This window comes from Hoplias malabaricus, chromosome 7 (genome assembly GCF_029633855.1).
Source record: "Hoplias malabaricus isolate fHopMal1 chromosome 7, fHopMal1.hap1, whole genome shotgun sequence".
Lineage (NCBI taxonomy): Eukaryota > Metazoa > Chordata > Actinopteri > Characiformes > Erythrinidae > Hoplias > Hoplias malabaricus.
The window spans coordinates 2,318,930-2,343,739 of NC_089806.1; the positions used below are offsets into that span (position 1 = coordinate 2,318,930).

At 38.4% G+C, this 24,810-nt stretch overlaps 3 protein-coding genes across 3 annotated transcripts in view; all 3 read right to left on the reverse strand.

Moving 5' to 3' along the window:
- The window catches only part of LOC136701975 (uncharacterized), a 51,877-nt gene extending 47,199 nt beyond the window's left edge, over positions 1-4,678 (reverse strand). The window contains exons 1-2 of the mRNA XM_066676782.1: positions 4,592-4,678; positions 1,202-3,038 (exon numbers count right to left, since the gene is read on the reverse strand). Coding sequence (XP_066532879.1) covers positions 1,202-2,942 — 1,741 coding nt within the window. The 5' untranslated portion in view covers positions 2,943-3,038; positions 4,592-4,678. The remainder of the gene's footprint in view (positions 1-1,201; positions 3,039-4,591) is intronic.
- A 6,254-nt stretch (positions 4,679-10,932) lies between these two features.
- Positions 10,933-11,406, reverse strand: LOC136701977 (zinc finger protein 154-like). The gene has a single exon (XM_066676784.1). It carries the CDS (start codon positions 11,404-11,406, stop codon positions 10,933-10,935), a length of 474 nt encoding a protein of 157 aa, XP_066532881.1.
- Positions 11,407-13,516: 2,110 nt separating this feature from the next.
- Positions 13,517-16,350, reverse strand: LOC136701648 (zinc finger protein 300-like). The gene has a single exon (XM_066676287.1). It carries the CDS (start codon positions 16,247-16,249, stop codon positions 15,356-15,358), a length of 894 nt encoding a protein of 297 aa, XP_066532384.1. The 5' UTR covers positions 16,250-16,350; the 3' UTR covers positions 13,517-15,355.
- Positions 16,351-24,810: the final 8,460 nt, after the last annotated feature.

The window sequence follows — 24,810 nt, forward strand, 5'->3', positions numbered from 1 at the left end:
TTCTTATGGTGGAATCATGAACGCTGACCTTAACTGAAGCAAGTGAGGCCTGCAGTTCTTTGGATGTTGTGGGTTTTTTTGTGACTCTTGGGGTAATTTTGGTCAGTTGTCCACTCCTGGGCGAAGGTACACCACTGTTCCATGTTTTCACCATTTGTGGATAATGGCCCTCACTGTGGTTTACTGGATTCCCAAAACTTTAGAAATAGCTTTATAACCTTTTCCAGACTGATAGAGCTCAACTACTTTCTTTCTCATTTGTTCCTGAAATTCTCTGGATCTTAGCATGCTGTCTAGTTTTTGAGGATCTTTTTTGTCTAATTTGCGTTGTTATGCAGGTCCTATTTCAGTGATTTCTTGATTGAGAACAGGTGTGGCAGTAATCAGGCCTAAGTGAGGCTAAAGAAATTGAACTCTAATAAACCACAGGTTATGTTTTTACTGGGGAGGCAAACACATTTTCACACAGAGACATGTAGGTTAGGATTTTATTCCCCTTAATAATAAAAACCTTCATTTTAAAACTGCATTTTGTGTTTACTTGTGTTGTCTTTGACTAATATTTAAAACTGTTTTATGATTGGAAACATTTAAGAGTGACAAATATACAAAAAATAAGACATCATGAAGTGGGCCAACATTTTTTCACACCACTGTACTTCATTAAATGAAGTGTGCTGTTGATTTAACAAATCCATTTGATTAAGGAGAACACTTGCTCACATGTATGTTTAGAAAAGAAAACCCTTTTACTGTATATATGGAAATCCTTTTTTATTTAACATTGTATATAATTATATACATGCATCACACATATTTAGAAGATACAATTGTTTTAGATGATAATTATTTTAGGGGCTTAAGATATTTGCAAATTGCTGCATGTTTACTTGGGATGGGGGAAGCTGAACAGAAGTAAAAAGCCAATAATTCTTGAAACAAGCTCCTTCTATGAACATACCTACGTACCTACGAAGATTTTTTACGAACCGGGATATTTACATAAAAAGTGATTTACACACAAATTCCTTCTGCTCGCGTTCATGAACGAGACCCAATGAATGAATGAACATTACATTTTATAAACTAGTAAAAATGCTTCAAAACACAATAAAGCCCCCCAGCCAACAGCATGTCTTCACCGCTTTCTTAATGCATTTATGAATCTTTGAATGCCAATGTCTGAAGGTACTCCCACATTAGGTGCAGTAGTCCTGCTTCTGTTCTGGGTGAATGCACCGATGTTTCTTGAGGTTCCTCTGTTCAGTAAAACTCTTCCCACACTCCGCGCACTGATACGGTGTCTCAGCTTTATGAGTGAGATTGTGTCTTTTCACATGAGACAGTCTATTAAAACTTTTCCCACACTTTGAACAGGAATAAGGTTTTTCTCCTGTGTGAATGAGCTGGTGTCTTTGGAAATTAGACAGAATATTAAAACTTTTCCCACACTCTGAGCACTGATAAGTTTTTTCTTGTGTGTGAATGTTCTGGTGTTCTTTTAGAGAACTGTGTTGAGAAAACCTCTTCCCACACTCTGAACATGAAAAAGGTTTCTCTCTTATGTGAGTGCGCTGATGACTTCTTAAAGAAACCATTTGATTAAATCTCTTCCCACACTCCAAACACTGATGCGGTTTCTCTCCTGTGTGAATGAGCTGGTGTCTTTGGACATTAGACAGACTACTAAAACCCTTTCCACACTCTGAACACCAATATGGTTTCTCTCCTGTGTGAATGCTCTGGTGTTGTTTTAGAGAACTCTGTCGAGAAAACCTTTTCCCACACTCTGAACATGAAAAAGGTTTCTCTCCTGTGTGAGTGCGCTGATGAATTTTTAGAGCCGCCATTTGAGCATATCTCTTCCCACACTCCAAGCACTGATGTCGTTTAATTCCTGTGTGAGTGAGATAGTGTCTTAGGACATTAGACAGAATATTAAAACTCTTCCCACACTCTGAGCAGTGATACGGTTTCTCTCCTGTGTGAATGCGCAGGTGTTTTCGGAGAAGACTCTGTAAATGAAAACCCTTTCCACACTCTGAGCACTGATACGGTTTCTCTCCTGTGTGAGTGTGCTGGTGTATTTTGAGACCACCCTGTCCATGAAAACCTTTCCCACACACTGAGCACTGATACGGTTTCTCTCCTGTGTGAATGTGCTGGTGTTCTTTTAGAGATCTGGGTTGAGAAAAACTCTTCCCACACTCTGAACAGGAATAAGGTTTTTCTCCCGTGTGAATGCGCTGGTGACTTCTTAGAGTACTCCGTAAAGTAAAACCCTTTCCACAATGTGAGCACTGATACGGTTTCTCTCCCGTGTGAATGGACTGGTGTTCTTTTAGAGAACTGTGTTGAGAAAAACTCTTCCCACACTCTGAACAGGAAAAAGGTTTTTCTCCTGTGTGAATGCGCTGGTGATTCTTTAGAGTACTCCGTAAAGTAAAACCCTTTCCACAATCTGAGCATTGATATGGTTTCTCTCCCGTGTGAGTGCGCTGGTGTTTTTTTAGAGAATTGTGTTCAGAAAAACTCTTCCCACACTCTGAACAGGAATAAGGTTTTTCTCCTGTGTGAATGCGCAGGTGACTTTTTAGAGTACTCAAGCGAGTAATACCCTTTCCACAATGTGAGCATTGATATGGCTCGTCTCCTGTGTGAATGGTCCGGTGTTCTTTTAGAGATCTGTGTTGAGTGTAACTCTTCCCACACTCTGAGCATTGATATGGCTTCCCTCCTGTGTGAATGCGCTGGTGTATTTGGAGGTGAAGCTGTTCATTAAAATTCTTTCCACAAAGTGAGCAGTCATATGTTCTCCTTTTGTCTGTAGTTTGCTCTGTTTTTCCAGCAGATTTATCACTGTGGAGAGTAGTTGTTGTTTCTGAAGAAATGGCACTTCCATACTCCGTATTTTCACATTTAATCTCCTCTGATTTCCACATTGTGTTATATTCCTTTTGATGAGTTTGTGGAAGATAGGTGAGAATTTCTTAGACACCAGGAGCAGGAGACAACACCAAAAGTGATGGGTTTCTTCTCTGGAAGGGAAAAAGAAAATTAAAAATGAAACATCAAATTCATCAAAAGTTATAAAGTGGTAACAGTAGTAGACTGTGCTGTAAATATGACTTTGACACTACTGTGTTTTAAAAGCCCAGTGAAGACAGGGTGGGGGAGGGTGGCAGTGTAAACACTGGTCTGTGACTGAATTATTTCACCTGAGGGGAGATGATCTACTTCTACCTCAGATGGACAGTTCTAATCAGTGACTACATTCCAGAAAATACAGAGACCTGTCACTGGACTGGTGCAGGTTGGGGATGATTCTAACATGTGTCACATTAAACTGATCAGAATAGTCGTGTTCTTAGTGTAATCAATAAGAGTAATCAATAATAAGATAAAAAGTAAAGGCACTCTGAGCTGAGGATAGTTAGCAGTACAAAGGGTGTTTACATATTTATAACTGTATTGAAATTAATACCAGTGGATTTCACAATACTATGATAATTACATTTTACAATTTCAATAAATAATTTCCACAATGATGTTTATCCATTTTCCAATGTTGATATAATTACTTGTTTATTGATTTCCACATTAAACGGTGGCTATGTTTCCAAATTGTGTCGTTCCAAATATGCTTTATATTCCAAAGACACACTTCAGAATGAGGAAATAAACCCAGGCCCCAGTGAGAGCCTCTTTCCCTCCAATTCCCTGTAAACAAAGTAGAACAGATCTTCACAGAAAACAAGCTCTGTGCACGTGTTCTGTAGGATGTGAATGTCTAGTCTCTGATTGGTTGTTTAGGAGGATAAAAATTGTAAGATACATTCTTACTATTTGTGCTCAATGCAGGAGAAACCATTATTTCTCTATGTTTTAATCACACAGTCCAGCGCTGGAAATTCACCCTATTCTTATTAATGCTGCTTTCCATTTACATCGTAAGATGTTGGAGCTGGGAATGACATCACACCAAAGCTGACCACGTTCCAGTTAAACTTTCAGAAAACAATATGCAGCTATTAGCATTATTAGAGATGCTAGTTAATAACAGCGCATTGTGAGATGTTTTATGTTTTTAAGCACCATGGAAAATCATCACATACAGAAGGTGGACATCATTGTGTGTACGATTTAAGGACACACAAATAGTAGCCATCTGTTTTCAAATTGGATTGAACTTAGGTCTGGTCAGGTACCAGTGAATATATCCTACACGTAACTCTGAAAATCTAACATCCGAGTTTAACTGTAAACAGCCTGGAGGCAGCCTTGGCCTAATGGTTAGGGGACCCGGCTCAATACTGGAAGAATGCCGGTTTGATCCGTTGGTGGAGGACCAACTTTTTACCTTTAAACACAGTGTATTTTCAGAAACAGAGATTTACACACCGAGGTCAAAAGTATGAGGACACCAGACCTCCGCGGAAACCCAGCTAAGAGCATTAGCGTCCTGAGCTAAGTGTGGAGCAGCTCCCACATTTCCCCCATTCTTCTTTTCAGAGAGAGAACGTGTGTCCCCCGTTTCTGTGAGAGTGAGTTCAAACCCAGTGTAAACAGTGTGGAAAAGTCTTACACAGACCTTTACCTCCGGTAAAACACTTCCCGATTTATCTCCCGCTCACAGCGCTCTTTCTGCTCCAGTCCCCTCCCACAGCACAGCTCCCTGTGCTCTCATTGGCTGCAGCTCTCCACACAGCAGCGCTCTGATTGGCCCGGAACACCACAACAACATACAATAAAAGTCCTCTCCAAAAAGAAACAGAACCGGCTGAGCCACTCACTCTGTCAAACTAAAAGTAATTTAAATAAGGAATAAATCTCATCCAGAATAACCGGCGTTCCCTCCAGGGTGTGTTCCTGCCTTGCGCCCAATGATTCTGGGTAGGGTCCGGACTCACTGCGATCCTGAATTGGATAAGCATTTCCAGACAGTGAATGAATGAATTCAATCTAATTGATTCACTGTTTCAAAAATGTCCAAAATCTGACAATTTGCTGTGTAAAAATTAAAGTCCATTTTTTATCAAGTAAAAGGCAGTACAATTATCCAGTTACAGTGCCATTAATTTGGGGTTTGGTTTAAAGTTATGTTTATGGTTAGGGATAGTCCAAAAGTTAAGGTTGCTTTTTCACTTGAGGTTGCCAGATATTCATGTCTCTTTTTATGAATACTGGGAACGGCATTTTAGTACATTTTCAATTCATACATTCAACATAAAAAAAAAAGAAAAAAAGAAGGAGAGAGGGCAGTGGTATTTGAAAGGAAGATAAAGATTGCAAGGAACAATAAATTATTACAAATGTATCCTGATAGGGTCAGTATTTATTAATCTACACAGAGTGGAGTTTGAATTCAGAAAAGGTCGAGCCACTGGCAGCAGGGCCTCGTTAAAGTAACGTTGGGCTGTCCAAGTGCCTGTAATGAAGACCAAAGGTTATCTGGCATCGTACGAATTAGTCTCCCTCACCATGACACCAGGCCTTCTGGACATGTAACGTTTGACAATGAACCATTCATCTCTGTGCTGAATTACTCACTGTAAACAAGGCTGTTTATTACATTACATAGGGCTTTATCAGTCAAATCTTTATGTAGAAAAAAACCCACTAAATTTAATCTCATTAATTTCATGATCAGGAGTTTTCTTTCTTCATTTATTTTTCAGTTTTGCAGCAAGTTACACAATAATATGCATCCTTCTGTAATGGAAACTTTTATATGTCTCTCTTAAAGACCCTATCTGCTAGTTTTGTCTGTATATTCAATTCTAACCATCAACAGAACCCACAAACTAAGTGAATGTCAGGTCAGTTTGAGGTCAGTGCTTTATCAGAACACACATTCTGTTCCTCATCTTGTTTATCAAACCGGGACGTCTCTAAGGAAACTAAGCTTGCAGAAACTTAGAGCGATTATCTTATGCTTATTACGTATAAACTACCTTTATAAACTCTCTGTGAAAACATCTTCTTTGTCCACATTCACATAGTGCTCTGTGCTATTGTGTGTTGACCACCTTAAGGTTAAATAAACTACTTCCTGATTGCAAAAGCTCTGTTAGATTTCAATTCTTAACACTTGTACTTATTTTGTCCACCACACCCTCTATCTCATCTTTATGAACAGAGTTCAACCTATGATAATCCAAAATTCACTGTAGTATCGTTATCATGCATGCAGAAGTGCAACCAACAAACCTGGAGTTCATAAATCCTGAGGATTTTATTTGGAACCTCTGACATTTTCACTATACGATGAGCTTTCATACTAAACAAGCTGAGATTATTGGCCCAACACAGCAAAGGTTCTACAGGTTGATGTTTATAATTCTATGAAACTTGGCACAGATCTGCACAAATATGAAAGAAGTGTATGAGTCAAGCATATAAGCCAGAGTATGTGTATGTGTATATGTGGCCCCCAAAACAAAACCAAGTCAAGTCCGCCACAGAGCAGGTACTCTTGGTGATGGATCATTCTCAGCACTATGTTGACACTGATGTGGTGGTGGTGTGTTAAGTGTGTGTTGTGCTGGTACAAGTGGATCAGACACAGCAGTGCTGCTGGAGTTTTTTTTAAACACAGAATAGTACCAAAATATCCAATCAATAACGTCCTGTGGGCAAGGTCATGTGAACACAAATAAAGGACAAGAGGGTGACCAACACAATAATAGAAGCACTTCAGTATAACAGAGTGCACCTGTATGGTCAATGATACGTTTTGTTTAGGAAAGAGCTAAAATCAGGTTTTTGAGAGTTACTGAGCAGCGAGCCAGGGTTAGGCCGGATTAGGTCATTTTTCTACATTAGTCATTGATCCTAGTAATAAGTGTTTTTTTCCTGTTGCTGTGTGGATTAAATGGGTTGAGTTCAAATTTGTGTCAGTGGAACCCAAGCTTTGTTCAGGACAGTGTTATATTGTGAAAAGGTTCAATATTGAAGACACCTGGTGCCACACTAATCAGCAAATTAACTCAAAACACCTGAAAGGCCTTTAAATGGTTTCTCAGTCTGATTCTGTAGGCTCCACAATCATGGGGAAGACTGCTGACTTGACAGTTGTCCAAAAGACGACCATTGACACCTTACACAAGCAGGGCAAGATACAAAAGGTCATTGCTAAAGAGGCTGGCTGTTCACAAAGCTCTGTGTCCAAGCACATTAATAGAGAGACGAAGGGAAGGAAAAGATGTGGTGCAAAAAAGTGTACAAGCGATAACTGCACCCTGGAGAGGACTGTGAAACAAAACCCAAGACAAGAGTTTCAGCTGTCACATTCCTTGTGTCGAGCCACTCTTGAACAAGAGACAGTGTCAGAAGCATCTTGTTTCCAAAAAGCACTGGACTGCTGCTGAGTGGTCCACAGCAAGTTTCTTTGATGAAAATAAATTTTGCATTTTGCATTCCTCCATGAGTCTGGAGGAAGAGAGGAGAGGCACAGAATCCGCGTTGCTTGAGGTCCACTGTAAAGATTCCGCAGTCAGTGATGGTTTGTGGTGCCATGTCATCTGCTGGTGTTGGTCCACTGTGTTTTCTGTGGTCCAAGGTCAACACAGCCATCTAGCTGCTGACCAACTTTATGGAGATGCAGATTTCATTTTCCAACTGGACTTAGCACCTGCACATAGTGCCAGAGCTACCAGTACCTGGTTTAAGGACCATGGTATCCCTCTTCTAAATTGGCCAGCACATTCACCTGACCTTAACCCCATAGAAAATCTATTGGATATTGTGAAGAATAAGAAGCAATACACCAGAACCAACAGTGCAGAGGAGCTGAAGGCCACTATCAGAGCAACCTGGGCTCTCATAACACCCAAGCAGTACCGCAGACTGATTGCCTCCATGCCACGCCGCTTTGCTGCAGTAATTCACACAAAAGGAGCCCCAACTAAGTATTGAGTGCTGTATATGCTCATACTATTCATGTTCATACTTTTGAGTCGGCCAGTGATTCTAAAAATTCTATTTTGCATTAGTAATATTCTAATTTTCTGAGATACTACATTTGGAGTTTTCATTAGTTTTCAGCTATCATCAAATTAAAAGAAATAAACACTTGAAATATATCAGTCGGTGTGTAATGAATGAGTATAATATACAAGTTTCACATTTTGATTGGAATTACTGAAATAAATAAACTTTTTCATGATATTCAAATTTTATGACCAGCACCTGTATATAAAAACATTTTCTTTTCACGATTTCATAAACATGAAAAAACTTGTTGTAATTTTAGTTTTCCATTACATTTAATGTTAACATTACACTCTGGAAGCATGGAAGTATACAAACTTTTTAAATTACCAGAAACCTTTTAACGTATGCACAAATAATTCAAAGAAAAAACATTGAATTAAACATTTAATTCAACTAATCAATCAGTTTGGACATTTAGTAATGCAGATAAAACATTTTCAAATCACATTCATTTTTCAAATGAATAAAATACAGCAACTGCTAAATCAATTAATATACACGATACAGAAAACACAACAATATAACACAACAGTGAAAGGTGGGAAATAAAAATAACTCACCAGAGGAGAGCACCCAAAGAAAGTCTACACAGCAGGTGAGCAGCATGGTGAATGTTAGCAGGTTTGGGGAAAAGCTCCATGCCACAGTGTGTTTCGTCTCACAAATCTTTTCATCAGTTGTAAAAAGCGCTATACAAATAAATTTGATTTAATTGATTTGATATTTCCACAGGCAGCCCCACAGAGAAATTATGAGCAGAAAAACGTAGCCCTTTCTGCAATACCTTCAAAATAACACTAAATTGTTCACAAAATCCAAACATTTCTCCACATAATCTCCTCAGAGTCAGGCAGCTTACACGTGGTGAACTCCCACAGACTTGGTAGAAGAGGAGCAATAACGTGCTGGTGTTTGAGTTCATTGTCATAAGTTAAAGCAGTTCAGCACTGTAAACTTAAAATTACAAATTAGTAAAAATGACACAAAAATTAAGGTTAATGATTGTTTTTTTATTATTATTACAAATAACTTATCAAGTTTTTTTTTGTCCCGTTTTACAGTGCAGGCATCACAGTGATGCAACAAGTAGTGTCACAGTCACATAGCTCCAGGGACCTGGAGATTATGGGTTCGAGTCCCGCTCCAGGTGACTGTCTGTGAGGAGTTTGGTGTGTTCTCCCTGTGTTCACTTGGGTTTCCTCCGGGTGATATGGTTTCCTCCCATGGTCCAAAAACACACGTTGGTGACTCAAAACTGTGTCAGTAGGTGTGTGTGTGCGTGAATGTGTGTGCTGTCCTGTGAAGTACTGGTGCCCCCTGCAGGGTGTATTACTGCTTTGCACCCAGTGACTCCAGGTAGGCTCCAAACCCACCGTGATCCTGAATTGGATAAGACTACAATGAATGCTTGACACCGACTGGATGTGGACAGCACATGTGGTCAGTCCTCTGGACCTTCCTCATCCGACAACTCAATATCTGAGCTTTCACCAGCAATTCGCAGAAATATTGTCTGCTCCTAACAATGAATCCCTTCATTTTGAGTTGAAAACTACACAAGAAAATAGTACTACATAAAATCTTAGTACCAGTGGTGGTTGTGGGGCTTTTGGTACCACACTTCCACTTAAAAGAACCATCCCAATAATTCAATACAAACTTCAGCACACCAAATATCTGTGAAAATCAGTCAATTTTTATTGATATCAAAAAGAGTTCAGCAAATCAATTTATCAAAATGATCTTAAACTGCAGCTTTAATGTTCTCAGATTGAAGGTACAGTATGAATCATTACATTACAGACTATTACATATTCATACTTCAAGTAGGTAGTTAGTTATTCAGGGAGGACAGTGCCCCATTGCCCTCTACAGGCTAGTGGCTGCCTAGTGCCTATGTACACAGCTATTGTCCTAAGAAACAGATATATCTACAAACAATAGATTCATCTGCATCAGATGCAATCAATAATTTTTCCATAACACTGAGGTTCAGATGTAACCATCAGATCCTTCCACTTGGGAAAACTCTAAAGAAAAACCAGTTACAGTATGTTCTTTCACGCCTTCACTTCAACTTTCACTGCAGTGATCTCCAGATCCGAAAATGTTAAATGATGCTATTTTAAGTAAAATTGTTCTTTAAATGATGTGCCACAACTTAGTGACTAACAGAGCAATAGTAATGTTCCATGTGTCTGCGTGGGTTTCCTCTGGTTTCTCTGGATTCCTCACAATGTCCAAAAACACATGGATTGAATTCTGAAAAAGTGTCCATAGGTGTGAGAGTGTGTGACTGTGAATGATAAAATGCCACATTTTAGCACTTTTCCATTCACAGTCCAATTTACCTTTTTTCCTTCATTAGATTCTTTTTGTTATTCTTTATCAATAAGATTAGTAAATAATTTTAATCAGCAGTGTTAACATTCTTAGCATTTAATCATTTTATATCAGCCTTATACTCATTATTATATCTCTCATAGTTGTTGGTAATATTTATATTAGTTTGTTTTCCAGAATAAAAGTCTCTGTTAATGTAGAATCTGTTTGAGGATTATAAATGAGTTATATCCTGTACAGGACAGTAATCTGATTGGTCCGATGGTGGAACAGAAGTGGTCTACAGTCAGTGGTGTGCCAGCTTTTTTATGCCAGTGGACCGACAAATGCTCGCTGTCTGGGTGGGTATGTTCTCACCTTGTGCCCAGTGATTCCTGGTAAAATCCAGACCCAACACAACCCTGAACTGGACAAACAGTTACAGACAATGAATGAAAGAATATTGATGTTTATAAAACAGTAAAAACACTTCAAGAAAATTTCTGAAACTCAATAAAGCTCCCAGCCAGCAGTCTGATATTGTCATGCTATCTCCATCTCTTTCTTAATGCATTTAAGAAACTTTGAATCCTGATTTCTCAAGGTACTCCCACACTAGGTGCAGTGGTCCTGCTTCTGTTCTGGATGAAGGCACTGATGTTTCTTGAGGTTCCTCTGTTCAGTAAAAAACTTCCCACACTCTGAGCACTGATACGGTTTCTCTCCTGTGTGAATGTGCTGGTGTTGCTTTGGAGAACTTTGTTCAGAAAAACTCTTTCCACACTCTGAACAGGAATAAGGTTTCCCACACTCCGAGCCCTGATATGGTTTCTCCGTGTGAATGCTCCGGTGTTCTTTTAGAGAACTGTGACGAGAAAAACTCTTCCCATACTGGGAACAGGAATAGGGTTTCTCTCCTGTGTGAATGTGATGGTGTATTTGGAGTTGAAGCTGTTGAATAAAACTCTTTCCACACAGTGAGCAGTCATATGTTCTTCCTTTGTCTGTAGTTTTCTCTGTTGTTCCAGCAGATGTATCACTGTGTAGAGTAGATGATGTTTTTTTTGTGGAGAAATGGCACTTCCACATGTGTATTTTCACATGTAATATCTCCTGATTTCCACATTGTGTTATATTCCTTTTGGTGAGTTTGTGGAAGATAGGTAGGAATTTCTTAGACACCAGGAGCAGGAGACAACACCAAAAGTGATGTTTTTTCTGTGAAGTAAAAGATAAAAATAAATATTAAAAATTAAACATAAATTCAACAAAAGTTATGAAGTGGTAACAGTAGTAGACTGTGCTGCAAATATGACTTTGACACTACAGTGTTTAAAAGCTCAGTAAAGACAGGGTGGGGGTGGGTGGCAGTGTAAACACTGGTCTGTGACTGAATTATTTCACCTGAGGGGAGATGATCTACTTCTACCTCAGATTGCTGGCCTTACAATAAGCCACTCCCATTTCACCAGGCTAAAGGTCCTGTTCTGTTTAAAAGTCCACATCTACCCAAGTACAATCCAAATGCTCTGATGTGTTTTTGCTCCGCCTATCATTGAGAACACACAGGGATGGAAAGTATAGATTTGAGAAAGTCAGATATCATAGAATACTTGTTGCACCAACCTCAGTGCGTTGGCATTTCTCTGCCACTGAGACGGTGACTCATCAAGTACGTTGACGTTCCAATTACAAAATGACACAAAAATGATCTGACACAGCCTGCTCTAATTTAACATAAACTGCTCTAAGTTTATGACCCATATTATGTGTGGGATTATTTACATCTTTTGAGAACAATGTCTAACAGAGCAATCAAATTCTTTAATAACACCAGTCAGGATTTTCAAAATATCATTCTACTTATTCAGATATGATTCATCTGACTAACAAAGTTGCCTCTGAACTTGAAGACAGTAAACATGCTTGTAGTATTTTTATAGACTTTCCAAAGCTTTTGATACATTCAATCATCATAAGTTTACATTAATATGGTTTTCATAATACTATGTATAATTTAATAATAGCTTTTTTCAAATAAAAGGCAGTGTCCTTCATCATTTTTAGGAAGCTACTACAGATGTTCTATCAGTCCGTGGTTGCCAGCTGTCCTTTTTATGCTGTTGTGTGGTGGAGATGCAGTATGAAGAAGAGAGACGAGAGGTTTCTGGACAAGCTGGTCAGCCAAGCGGAATTGGTGATCAGAGTGGAGCTGGACTCTGTGGTTACAGTGGTTGAGAAGGACAATGTAGAAACTGCTCTTCATCATGGATGATGATGGTTATCTATTAAACATCATCATCACAGGGAAGAGGAGCAAGTTCGGTGGCAGGCTGTTATCACAGAGCTGCCCTGTGGACAGACTCAGGAGATCCTTTTTTTCCCCAGAGCTATTCTGGCTCTTCAACTCTTCCAGTTGGGAGTTCGAAGATGCAAGTCACATACACTATGCATTGATCTGTTCAGTTGTGCAACTGCAGCTTTTATGCACACTTCCAAAAAATTGCCCTAAGGACTCATTTTGAGTTTTCAACCTATTAACACATTAAATAAATCCAATAACGCATTAACAAAAAAACATTTATACTCCACCACTCCATCAAAGAAATAAATCTTAAGCAACATTCATTCTGATGCACAGACAAAATAATATAATTTTAAAAAGTGTGACTGTCTTTCATTTTTGTACATTGTCCCTATCCACCTACATATAATAATGAAATTAGAAGGCTGCCCGTTGACTTACTGTTATCGTTGGTCCACAGAGTGGACAGGGATTGGATGTGGGTGGTTTTGCTTGCTCTGATTTTTTACTCCTGTTTGCCCTATCTCAGTTTCATCTTCTGAGCTCTAAGTCCTCTGTCTCAAACACTGAATCTGGACCTTCCTCATCAGACAACTCAGTATCTGAGTTTTCACCAGCAATTCTCTGAAATATTGTCTGCTCCTAATAATGATTCCCTTCCTTCTGAGTTGAAAACTACACAAGAAAATAGTACTGCATAAAGGCTTAGTACAAGTGGTGGCTTGTGTGGCTATTTGTACCACATTTTCACTTAAAATAACCATCCCAATAATTGAATACAAACTGCAGCACATCAAATCTCTGTGAAAATCAGTCATCTGTAATTGATTTTAAAAAGAATTCAGCAGATAAACAGTTATCAAAATAATCATAAACTGCAGCTTTAATGTTCTCTGATAGACGGTACAATATGAATCAATATATTACATAATCATACTTCAAGTAGGTAGTTATTCAGCGAGAACAGTGCCCTATCGCCCTCTATAAGCCAGCTATGTTCATAAGATTTACAATGGTATTTAAAAATTTGGGCACCCCTGGTAATTTTCAGGATTTTCCTTTGTAACGGAAATTATCCATTGGTTGTTTGGATCAGCAATTTCAGTTAAATATATCATATAGCAGACAAACACAGTGATATTTAAGAAGTGAAATTAAGTTTATAAGATTTGCAGAAAGTGCAATAATTATTTAAACAAAATTAGACAGGTGCATAAATGTGGGCACCCCAACAGAAAAATTACATCAGTATTTTGTAGATCCTCCCTTCGTAGAAATAACAGCCTCTAAACACTTTCTATAGCTTCCAATGTGAGTCTGGATTCTGGTTGAAGGTATTTTGAACCACTCTTGTCACTGATTCTTGAACATTGTTCTCAAGAATCTACTGATATTGACTGGAATCCATGCAACCCTCAACTTTAACAAAATTCCCAGTACCTGCACTGGCCACGCAGCGCCACGGCACGATGGAACCACCACCAAATTTTACTGTGAGTAGCATGTGTTTGTCTTGGAATGTTGTGTTCTTTTTCCGCCGTGAATACCACCCCTTGTTATGTTCAAATAACTCAATTTTAGTTTCATAAGTCCACAGCAACCTATTCCAAAATGAAGCTGGCTTAGCCTATCTCAAGCTACTCTGTGGCGTGTGCGCTGAAAAGGCTTCTTCTGCATTACTCTCCCATACAGACTCTCCTTGTGCAAAGTGCACTGAATAGTTGAACTATGCACAGTGACACCATCTGCAGCAAGGTGATGTTGTAGGTCTTTGGAGCTGGTCTGTGGATTGATTATGACTGTTCTCACGATACTTTGACTCTGCTTATCTGAGATTTTTCTTGGCCTGCCACTTCGGGCCTTAACTATATCTGTGCCTACAGTCTTCCATTTCCTCATTATGTTCCTCACAGTGGAAACTGACAGCTGAAATCTCTGAGACAGTTTTTTGCATCCTTCCCCAAAACCATGATGTTGAACAATCTTTGTTTTCAGGTCATTTGAGAGTTGTTTTGAGGCTCTCATTTGTGTTCCAATAATTAGTGCTAGACATATTCAGATCAATAAAATGACAAGGGTGCCCAAATGTATGCACCTGTCTGATTTTGTTTAGATAATTAGTGCATGTTTTCTTTCAATTCTATAAACTTCATTTTATTTCTTGAACATCACTGTGTTCATTTGCTATATGATATATTTAACTGAAATTGCTGATCCGAACAACCAATGATTTATAAAAGAAAATCATAATAATCATGCCCAAATTTTTCATACCACTGTATCCTCAACTGTCAAATTTATTCAATAATCATTAGATACAGCCACAAAAAAATAGTTTCATCTGCATCAGATGCAACCAACAATTTTTCCATAATCCAGGTTCATCATCAGATCCTTCCACTTGGGAAAAGTCTAAAGAACATCCCATGTTACAGTATGTTTTTTCAAACATTGAAGAAAATTACATTTCCACAGCTGTGATCTCCAGATCAGAAAATGTTAAACAATGCTGTTTTAAGTAAAATTGTTCTTTAAATAATGTGCCACAACTTAGTGACTAACAGGCCAATTATAATGTTCTGTGTGTCTGTGTGGGTTTCTCGCATGGTTCAAAAACACACTTGGATTGGCTTACAGTGTATGAATGAATAAATATTAATGTTTATAAATCAGTAAAAACCCCTGGTAAATTCTGAACCTCAATAAAGTTCCCCAGCCAGCAGCACGACAATATCAGCATATCTTCTTCTCTTTCTTGATGCATTTATGAGTCTTTGAATACTTAGGTCTCAAGGTAATCCCACACTTGGTGCAGGTTTTCTGCTTCTGTTTTGGTTGAAGGCGCTGATGTTTCTTGAGGCTCTTCTGTTTAGAAATACTCTTCCCACTCTCTGAACTGGAACAGGATTTTTCTCCTGTGTGAGTGCGCTGGTGTGTTCGGGCATTAGACAGACAAGTAAAACTTTTCCCACACTCAGCGCAGTAATACGGTCTCTCTCCTGTGTGAACGCGCTGGTGCACAAGGAGTAGACTTTGTTTAAAAAAACTTTTCCCACACTCAGAGCAGTGATGCTGTTTCTCTCCTGTGTGAACGCGCTGGTGCATTTGAAGACGACTATGTAAAAAAAACCTCCTCCCACACTCTGAGCACTGATGCGGTTTCTCTCCTGTGTGAATGCTCCGGTGTTCTTTTAGAGAACCGAGTCGAGAAAAACTCCTCCCACAGTCTGAACAGGAATAAGGTTTTTCTCCTGTGTGAACGCGTTTGTGTATTCGGAGATTACTCCTTCGAATAAAACCCTTTCCACACTTTGAGCACTGAAACGGTTTCTCTCCTGTGTGAATGCGTTTGTGCATATTGAGATTACTCTTATGATTAAATCTCTTTCCACACTCTGAGCACTGATACGGTTTCTCTCCTGTGTGAATGCGATGGTGTATCTGGAGGTGAAGCTGTTGAATAAAACTCTTTCCACAAAATGAGCAGTCGTAAGTTTTCTGTCTCTTTGTGGTTGTCTCTGTTTTTACAGCAGATGTATCACTGTGGAGAGTAGTTGATGATGTTTCTGGAGAAATGGCACTTCCACACTCCGTATTTTCACATTTAATCTCCTCTGATTTCCACATTGTGTTATATTCCTTTGGGTGAGTTTGTGGAAGATAGGTAGGAATGTCTTAGACACCAGGAGCAGGAGACAACACCAAATGTGATGTTTTTCTTTTCTGGAAGAAAAAAAAAGGAAAATAAAAATAAAAAACATCAAAAGTTATAAAGTGGTAACAGTAGTAGACTGTGCTGCAAATATGACTTTGACACTACTGTGTTTTAAAAGCCCAGTGAAGACAGGGTGGGGGTGGGTGGCAGTGTAAACACTGGTCTGTGACTGAATTATTTCACCTGAGGGGAGATGATCTACTTCTACCTCTGATGGACAGTTCTATTCAGTGACTACATTCCAGAAAATACAGAGACCTGTCACTGGACTGGTGCAGGTTGGGGATGATTCTAACACGTGTCACATTAAACTGATCAGAATAGTCAGGTTCTTAGTGTAATCAATAAGAGTAATCAATAATAAGATAAAAAGTAAAGGCACTCTGAGCTGGGGATAGTTAGCAGTACAATGAGTGTTTACAGATTTATAACTGTATTGAAATTAATACCAGTGGATTTCACAATACTATGATAATTACATTTTACAATTTCAATAAATCTCTTCCAGAATGATGTTTATCCATTTTCCAATGTTGATATAATTACTTGTTTATTGATTTCCACATTAAACGGTGGCTATGTTTCCAAATTGTGTCGTTCCAAATATGCTTTATATTCCAAAGACACATTTCAGAATGAGGAAATAAACCCAGGCCCCAGTGAGAGCATCTTTCCCTCCAATTCCCTGTAAACAAAGCAGAACAGATCTTCACAGAAAACAAGCTCTGTGCACGTGTTCTGTAGGATGTGAATGTCTAGTCTCTGATTGGTTGTTTAGGAGGATAAAAATTGTTAGATAAATTCTTACTATTTGTGCTCAATGCAGGAGAAACCATTATTTCTCTATGTTTTAATCACACAGTCCAGCACTGGAAATTCACCCTATACTGATTAATGCTGCTTTCCATTTACATCGTGCTGGGAGCTGGGAATGACATCACACCAAAGCTGACCATATTCCAGTTAAACTTTCAGAAAACAATATGCAGCTATTAGCATTATTAGAGATGCTAGTTAATAACAGCGCATTGTGAGATGTTTTATGTTTTTAAGCACCATGGAAAATCATCCACATACAGAGAGTGGACATCATTGTGTGTACGATTTAATGACACACAAATAGATAGTAGCCATCTATTTTCAAATTAGATTGAATTCAGGGCTGGTGAGACTCCAGTTTAAATATTTTACTTGTAACTCGGAAAATATGACATCTGAGTTTAACTGGAAAGTAGCACGAGAGAAAGAGAGAGAGAGAGAGAGAGAGAGATAGAATGTTGTTTCCCACCTGAATTCCACAAATGCCCACCCAGTGATAAGATACTAATAAAGTTCAGACAGATTGTTCAGGGTGAGATCATCACAGACTTCATTTTTAAAAGAAGTACTTGAGGTGGAGCTCCATCAAACGGCGGAACACCACACAGGTATGGCAAGCTGTTTTAGACTAAAATGACACTGGCGATACAAGTCCTAACTCCATTTTTACTGAACTCTGATTCAAGAGCTTCCTAATGTAGTTTTTACCGGTAACAGCAATTTCAGATATCAATTACGATTTTTGATAGTAAGAATACAATTCTCCATTGACTTACATTTGAAATTCACTCATAAAATTTATTAGTAAAAATATGCATTAGAGATATGAATCTATATGTATCTACAGTTCAGTTTTGAATAGTAAGAATTACATTACTGATTTCTAAAACTAGAATACTTACTAGTAAGAATTACATTCTAGATATCTGAAATGCCATCTGTACTAGTAAAAATGAAATTGCAGATGTCTGTAATTATATTCCTACTAGTAAAAATTTAAATAGAATTAATCATTTAGATTGTGATACAGTTATATTTCTGACTAGTCATAATAGTTTTACAGATATCTCTATTTTAAGAAGCTCTAAAATATAGTTTAGTCTACAATTTGGATTCTTACTAGTCAGTATTATGTTTTAGAGCTCTCTATTCATGGAGGATTCATTATGTATTTGCATCTTACGCATAGTTAAAGGCAGGTGGTGTCCGTGTGAGACAAGTACAGGGTGAAAGATCATGGATGGAGAGTGTCAGTTTAGAAGGATCTATGGGGAGGAAATTTCTGACCCTTCCGGCAGGTTTCTAAATGCTTTTACTGTTGTACGAGAATGGCTAGAATGCTCTGGGAACTTTTTTGTCAGTGCCAAGAAAGTTAATACTGATGCAGCAACAGGCTGATGCAGCAACAGGCTGCTACACAGAGCAGCTCAGAAACTAAACTATATAATACAAAAATAATTTTAAAAACTGAGCCAGTACATGCTGCGTACTAAATTTTAGGCACACCGTGAGCAACTCTTGAATTGAAATGTACTCTAAGGAAAGTGCCTGATAGGATGAAGAAGCATGCTAGCCGGTGTAAATTAGCATGTGTTGAATATGAGTTTTTACTGGTAAGAATTGAGTTGTAGAGCTCTCAAACTACATTTATTACTTGTCACAACATGATTTTTACTAGTAATAATTATTTTTAAACGATGCGATTTCATAATCATAATGTTAATTTTTACTAGTAAGAATGTCTTTTTTATATCTCTAATTACATTAGAGAACTCTCTAATTCAATTATTACTAGTAAAAATATCTTTTTACTAGTGAAAATACAATTTTTACTAGAGAGAACTGAACTATAGAAATCTGTAATTTTCATTTTTACTAGTCAGAATTTAATTTTTATTAGTAACAAGTATAGGCGGCACGGTGGCGCAGCAGGTAGTGTCGCAGTCACACAGCTCCAGGGACCTGGAGGTTGTGGGTTTGATTCCCGCTCCGAGTGACTGCCTGTGAAGAGTCGGTGTGTTCTCCCCGTGTGTGTGGGTTTCCTCCGGATTCTCCGGTTTCCTCCCACGGTCTAAAACACCTGTTGGTAGGTGGATTGGTGACTCCAAAGTGTCCGTAGGTGCGAGTGTGTGAGTGAATGTGTGTGTGTGTGTCTGTGTTGCCCTGTGAAGGACTGGCACCCCCTCCAGGCTGTATTCCCCGCCTTGCACCCAATGATTCCAGGTAGGCTCTGGACCCACCGCAACCCTGAATTGGATAAGCTGTTACAGATAATGAATGAATAGTAACAAGCATATTTTTACTAGTAAAAACTAAAACGGCTTGCCATACACAGGAACCAGCGCTACAAGCTGTAGCGGTAATAACATGGAAAGGCTTTGGCTCCTTACTTTCAGGTGACGCTGGCACCAAGACTTTTGTGAAAATACTCTGATGTGTGTTTTTCATTACATCTGGCGTAAAAGTAACACAGAATTTCAGAAAAAGAGCATCATATCTACAGCAAAATATGGTTGTGGTAGTGTGATGGTCTGGGGCTGTTTTGATGCTTCAGGACCTGGAGGACTTGCTGTGATAAATGGAACCATGAATTCCACAAAAATCCTGAAGGAGAATATCCAAACATATGGTTGTGACCTCAAGCGGAAACTAACTTGTGTTCTGCAGCAAGACTATGATCCAAAACACACCAGCAAGTGCACCTCTGCATGGCTGAAGAAAAACTAAGACTTTGGAGTGACATAGTCACAGTCCTGACCTGAATCCTATTGAGATGCTGTGGCACGTCCTTAAAAAGGCGGTTCATGCTCAAAAACCCTCCAATGTGGCTGAATTACAATAATTCTGCAAAGATGAGTGGGGCACAATTTATCCAATGCACTGTGAAAGACTCATTACAAGTTACTGCTTGCAATGAGCTGCAAATGTTTGATTGCAGTTGTTGCTGCTAAAGCTGGCCCAACCAACTATTAGTTTTAGGGGCAAACACTTTTAACACAGGGCCATGTAGGTGTGGATTTGATGATAATAGATAATAATAACCTTAATTTAAAAACTGCATTTTGAGTTGACTTGTGTTGCCAAATATTTACATTTATTTGATTATCTGAAACATTTAAGAGTGACAAACATGCAAAAAAATAAGGAATCATGAAATGGGCAAACACATCGGCCTATGCCACCGTCACTCATATGTAAGATGCCTAAGCCACTTCATGTTATTACTGCTGTGAATAGACTGAGAACAATGAAGCGTAGCATCGGGCTGTGGAGCGATAACTGTGTTCTTTAAAACGAGTCTGAGCGGTGCTGGTGGAGGACCACCTTTTTACCTCATAAACAAAGTGTATTTTCAGAAACAGAGATTTACACATCGAGGTCAAATGTATGAGGACACCCGACCACCCCACAGTCCCAGCTAAGAGCTAGCATTAGCCTCCTGAGCTGAGTGTGGAGCAGCTCCCACATTTCCCCCATTCTCCATCTTCCTTTTCAGAGAGAGAACATGTGTCCCCCGTTTCTGTGAGAGTGAGTTCAAACCCAGTGTAAACAGTGTGTAAAAGTCTTACAGAGATCTTTACCTTCAGCAAAACACCTCCTGATTTATCTCCTGCTCCAGTCTTTATGCTCCTCGCCGACACACAGTCTCCTCCCACAGCACCGCCCCCTGTGCTCACATTGACTGCAGCTCCACACAGCAGTGCTCTGATTGGCCCACAGCACCACCACAACATACAATAAAAGTCCTCTTCAACAAGTAACAGGACTGGCTATCGGTGTCAAACTAAAAGTCGTGTAAATAAAAAAATAAATCCCATCTAATTCACTTTCTCTTTCAAAAGTCTCCAAACTCTGACTATATTCTTTGTCCAAATTAAAGTCCATTTTTCCTAAGTAAAAGGTAGTTAAATGATCCAGTTACAATGCAATTAAGGTAGGGTTCGGTTTAGGATTAGGGTTAAGCTGCTTTTTCACTTGGGTATATTCATGTCATATTTAGGATACTCATGTCATTCATTCATTTCTTTTTATGAACAGTGGAAACTGCAGTTTAGTAAATTTTTACTATGATACCACATTGGGTTTGAGAGTAACAGGCTTAATTCATACATTCAATGTTAAAAAATTTGTTGCACCCAGAAAGATGCGTTGGAGTGCAATGATATTTGAAAGAAAGATAAAGATTCCCAGGAACAATAAATGATTAAAAATGTATCTTTATGTGACCAATATTTATTAATCTACACAGAGTGGAGTGTGCATACAGAAAATTCTTCAGTTTGCATGCTGTCCACTATTGATGATACTTTCCCTTTATAACTAGTCTATCTCTGCTGTCCTTGATCGTTTAGCTCCTCTTACGACCAGGATTGTGCCTTCTACTTGTAAATGTTTTGAGTGTCTCTACTAAAAAAACTTGTTTAAATGTGCACTCCCTGGCCTACTCTGATCACATGGTTAATTATAAAGTTGCATTAAATTCAGCTCCCTCTGCTTACTACTCTCATGAAACCACAAGAGTTTAAAAAAAATACTGTGATACATATTTGTGGCCATACTGCCCAGCCCTAGGAGTAATTATATTTCTGATCCAGTTATTGAAGCTTTCTAAAAGCGTGTATAGAGACATCAATTCCAAGTTTGGCAAAGAGCACAAGGCGTTTGTGAATTTATCTTTATTGCTGTCATTAAAATATCTCTTTTTAATACACACTAATTGTTTCTGCAAATAACTGAATATCAAATAGAATACAAAAATGATCTGACACAGCCTGCTCTAAATACTGATATTCTTGCTATTATTTAAGAGTTTATGACCCCTATTATGTGTGGGCTTATTTACATGTCATGAAAACCCAAATAATGTCTAACAGAGACACCTCATTGAAAACCTCATTCTACTTATTCAGATATGCTTCATCTGACTGACAAAGTTACCTCTGAACTTGAAGACAATACATTGCGTGTAGTATTTTTATAGACTTTCAAATGCTTTTGATAAAGTTAATCATCATACGTTTACATTAATATGGTTTTCATAATACTATGTATAATTTACTTAAAGCTATTTTTCAAATAAAAGGCAGTTTGGCTGCATTAGGGTTTGTTATTCCAATAAACCTAAATTATTTCACGGGGTCCTACATGTATCAGTATTTGGACCAGTATTATTTATTTATATCAATGATTTGTCTAATGTTTCACATATTCTTTTTTCCAGTAATGTCTGCAGATGGCACCACTCTATTTCTTTAACATTCAAAGTTACATTTTTTGATTAAGAAAGTAAATGTTGGTTTAACTGGTCATGGTTTAGTTTAAATGCATTTTTATTAATTATACAAAAGTGGTGAAATAGTGAAGATAATGGCCATTGGTGACCATATACCTATTGTCATCTAAGCAAGAAAGATACAAGTGTCCTACCAAGTCAGTGTTCAAGGAGAAGTAGGTATTCTGAATTGCAGCCCTGTGAAAATTAAAATCTATTGTGGAGCCATACTGTCTAGTGACCAGTCTACATATAGATCAGTCCTAATTGTTAGACAACTCATTATGCTGCCTACTGAGGTACCTTAATCTTAAAATTTTAAGGCAGCATCAAACTGTGATTCATTTGCCAGGGCAATCTCATGATGCATCGCAAGCACAACTATATCATTCTTATCCCAGAGAAAATATATGTAAAACCATGATAAAAATGGGAAGATTGAAGTCTGAAATGCTAAGGTGACGCTTTCCACTGAGGTAAGTAAACACCAGTTGTGTGCACTGGGTGGGAACAAGCTATAAAACAATCACTCTCAGGAATCTGTCTCATGAGGACAGACATCCATTAGAATGCTGCTGACTAAACAGCCGTCTACGTACTCAGTACCTACTCTTGCCTTTTCTGTTTTCTACTTAGCCAGCTCACTAAGTTTGGGAAAAACCTTAGGTATATAATGTAAAATGCCATTTTCACTTATGGAATAGATTGAGGAGGAGCTGCAGAGACTGCAGTCCATAGGAATTTTATATGAAAATCACTAACATGAAGAAAAATAGATAAATGTTTTTTGGACTCAACTTGGCTCCGTGCATCAGTTCTCACAGATCAGCAGTGTCAGGAATACGGAGCGGACTGACTGAGGGCGGACGCATTCGCTAAAACACAATAAACGTTTATTAAAGGAAAAATAACAAAACAAAGAGACTTTTGACAGAAGGTAAACAAGCTAGACTGGACACAAAGAAATAAACAGGGTAAATGGGTCAGACGGACGACAAAGGAAATGAAACGACGACGGGGGAAACTTCGGAGACAGACAGAAAACATGACCGACTTGACATAGAACAAGGTAAAATGTTCGACAAACAGGAGAGACACAAGGGAACTAAAATACAAGACATAAACGAGACACACCTGGACAGATAACGAGGAGGACGGGTTAACAAATGACAGACGAGGAGGCGGAACAAAGGCGGGACAAGGGCGGAGACAAGAACATAAACAAAACATAGCCATGTGCTTAAAAGAGCACATGACCGGGGAAAACAGAGGTGAGGACACAAGAGCGTGACAAGCAGAGCTTTTCTCATTTCATGTGTAACCAGTTTTCCAGGGAGTATATGAAAACCACTAGAATATTGTTAATTATTAAAGATAATTTATTAGAATATACAAATAAGGACTAGTGAGATGAAACAACACAATAAAATAAAATAAAAACTTGCCATCGCATTGAAAAACAAATAAACCCAAGATTCCGAAAATAAATTCAGAATTCTGATGAATAATTTCTGAATTATTCTGAGAAAAATCTCAGAATAACTGATTTAAAAATCAGTATAATTCCGAGAATATAGTCAGAATATTTGGAGAAACACTGTTTGGGATTATTATTTATTATATAATATTCCATTAACAGGAGGGTTAATGGAATGTTGGACTGTCCGACTGCCTGTAATGAAGAAAAAACATGACGTGGCATTGTACAAAATTACCCAGTGAGCAAGCAATGTCCACAGACTTTCAATACTAGTTGATATCAGGTCAGTCAGTCGGGCTCTATTTCAGACGTCCACAGGCGTTCAGAATTGGTTGAAAAATGGTTGGTCCAATTTAGTCTAGTAACTGGACATCTTAACAACATAAAAATTGCACTGTAGTTGTGCAGCTGTAATATGTAGCTCTAATAATTACTGTCTCTTTTCTGCCTGAGCCAACATGGAGGAAGTGCTGATTGTTGCAGTTTCAAATCAGGAATATAATCATAAGATAAGATGTAAAATATTCTATGCCAAGTTATTAGAGCTTCAAAAAAATTCTATTGGTCCAGTACTACAGCTACACCCTACGGTTGCTGTAATCATTTAAGATTCAATCAGCAACCCATCACATGACACAAACCACTCATTGCATCACTAGCTCTTCACAGGGGTCATCAGATAGGCACCTCCCCTTGTCAGTGTTTCGCTGAATTAAGCCCCCAAAATCTCCACAAGGCTCAACAGTGAAGTCTGGTGTTGTGTTCTTTCTTCCGTTGTGTTGTGTTGAGAAGACAAATCTCTGCCAGACACTGTCTAGAGTTTTAAATACATTTTTATTTCTAAAAAGAACAGCATCTTACCAGCCATAAGGGCTGGGAGAGAATCAGACAATTCCATTCAT

What these genes read in the sequence shown, in the direction of transcription:
- LOC136701977 (XM_066676784.1), bottom strand. Translation starts at nt 11,406, where the DNA reads ATGTGGAAGTGCCATTTCTCCACAAAAAAAACATCATCTACTCTACAC.
- LOC136701648 (XM_066676287.1), bottom strand. Translation starts at nt 16,249, where the DNA reads ATGTGGAAATCAGAGGAGATTAAATGTGAAAATACGGAGTGTGGAAGT.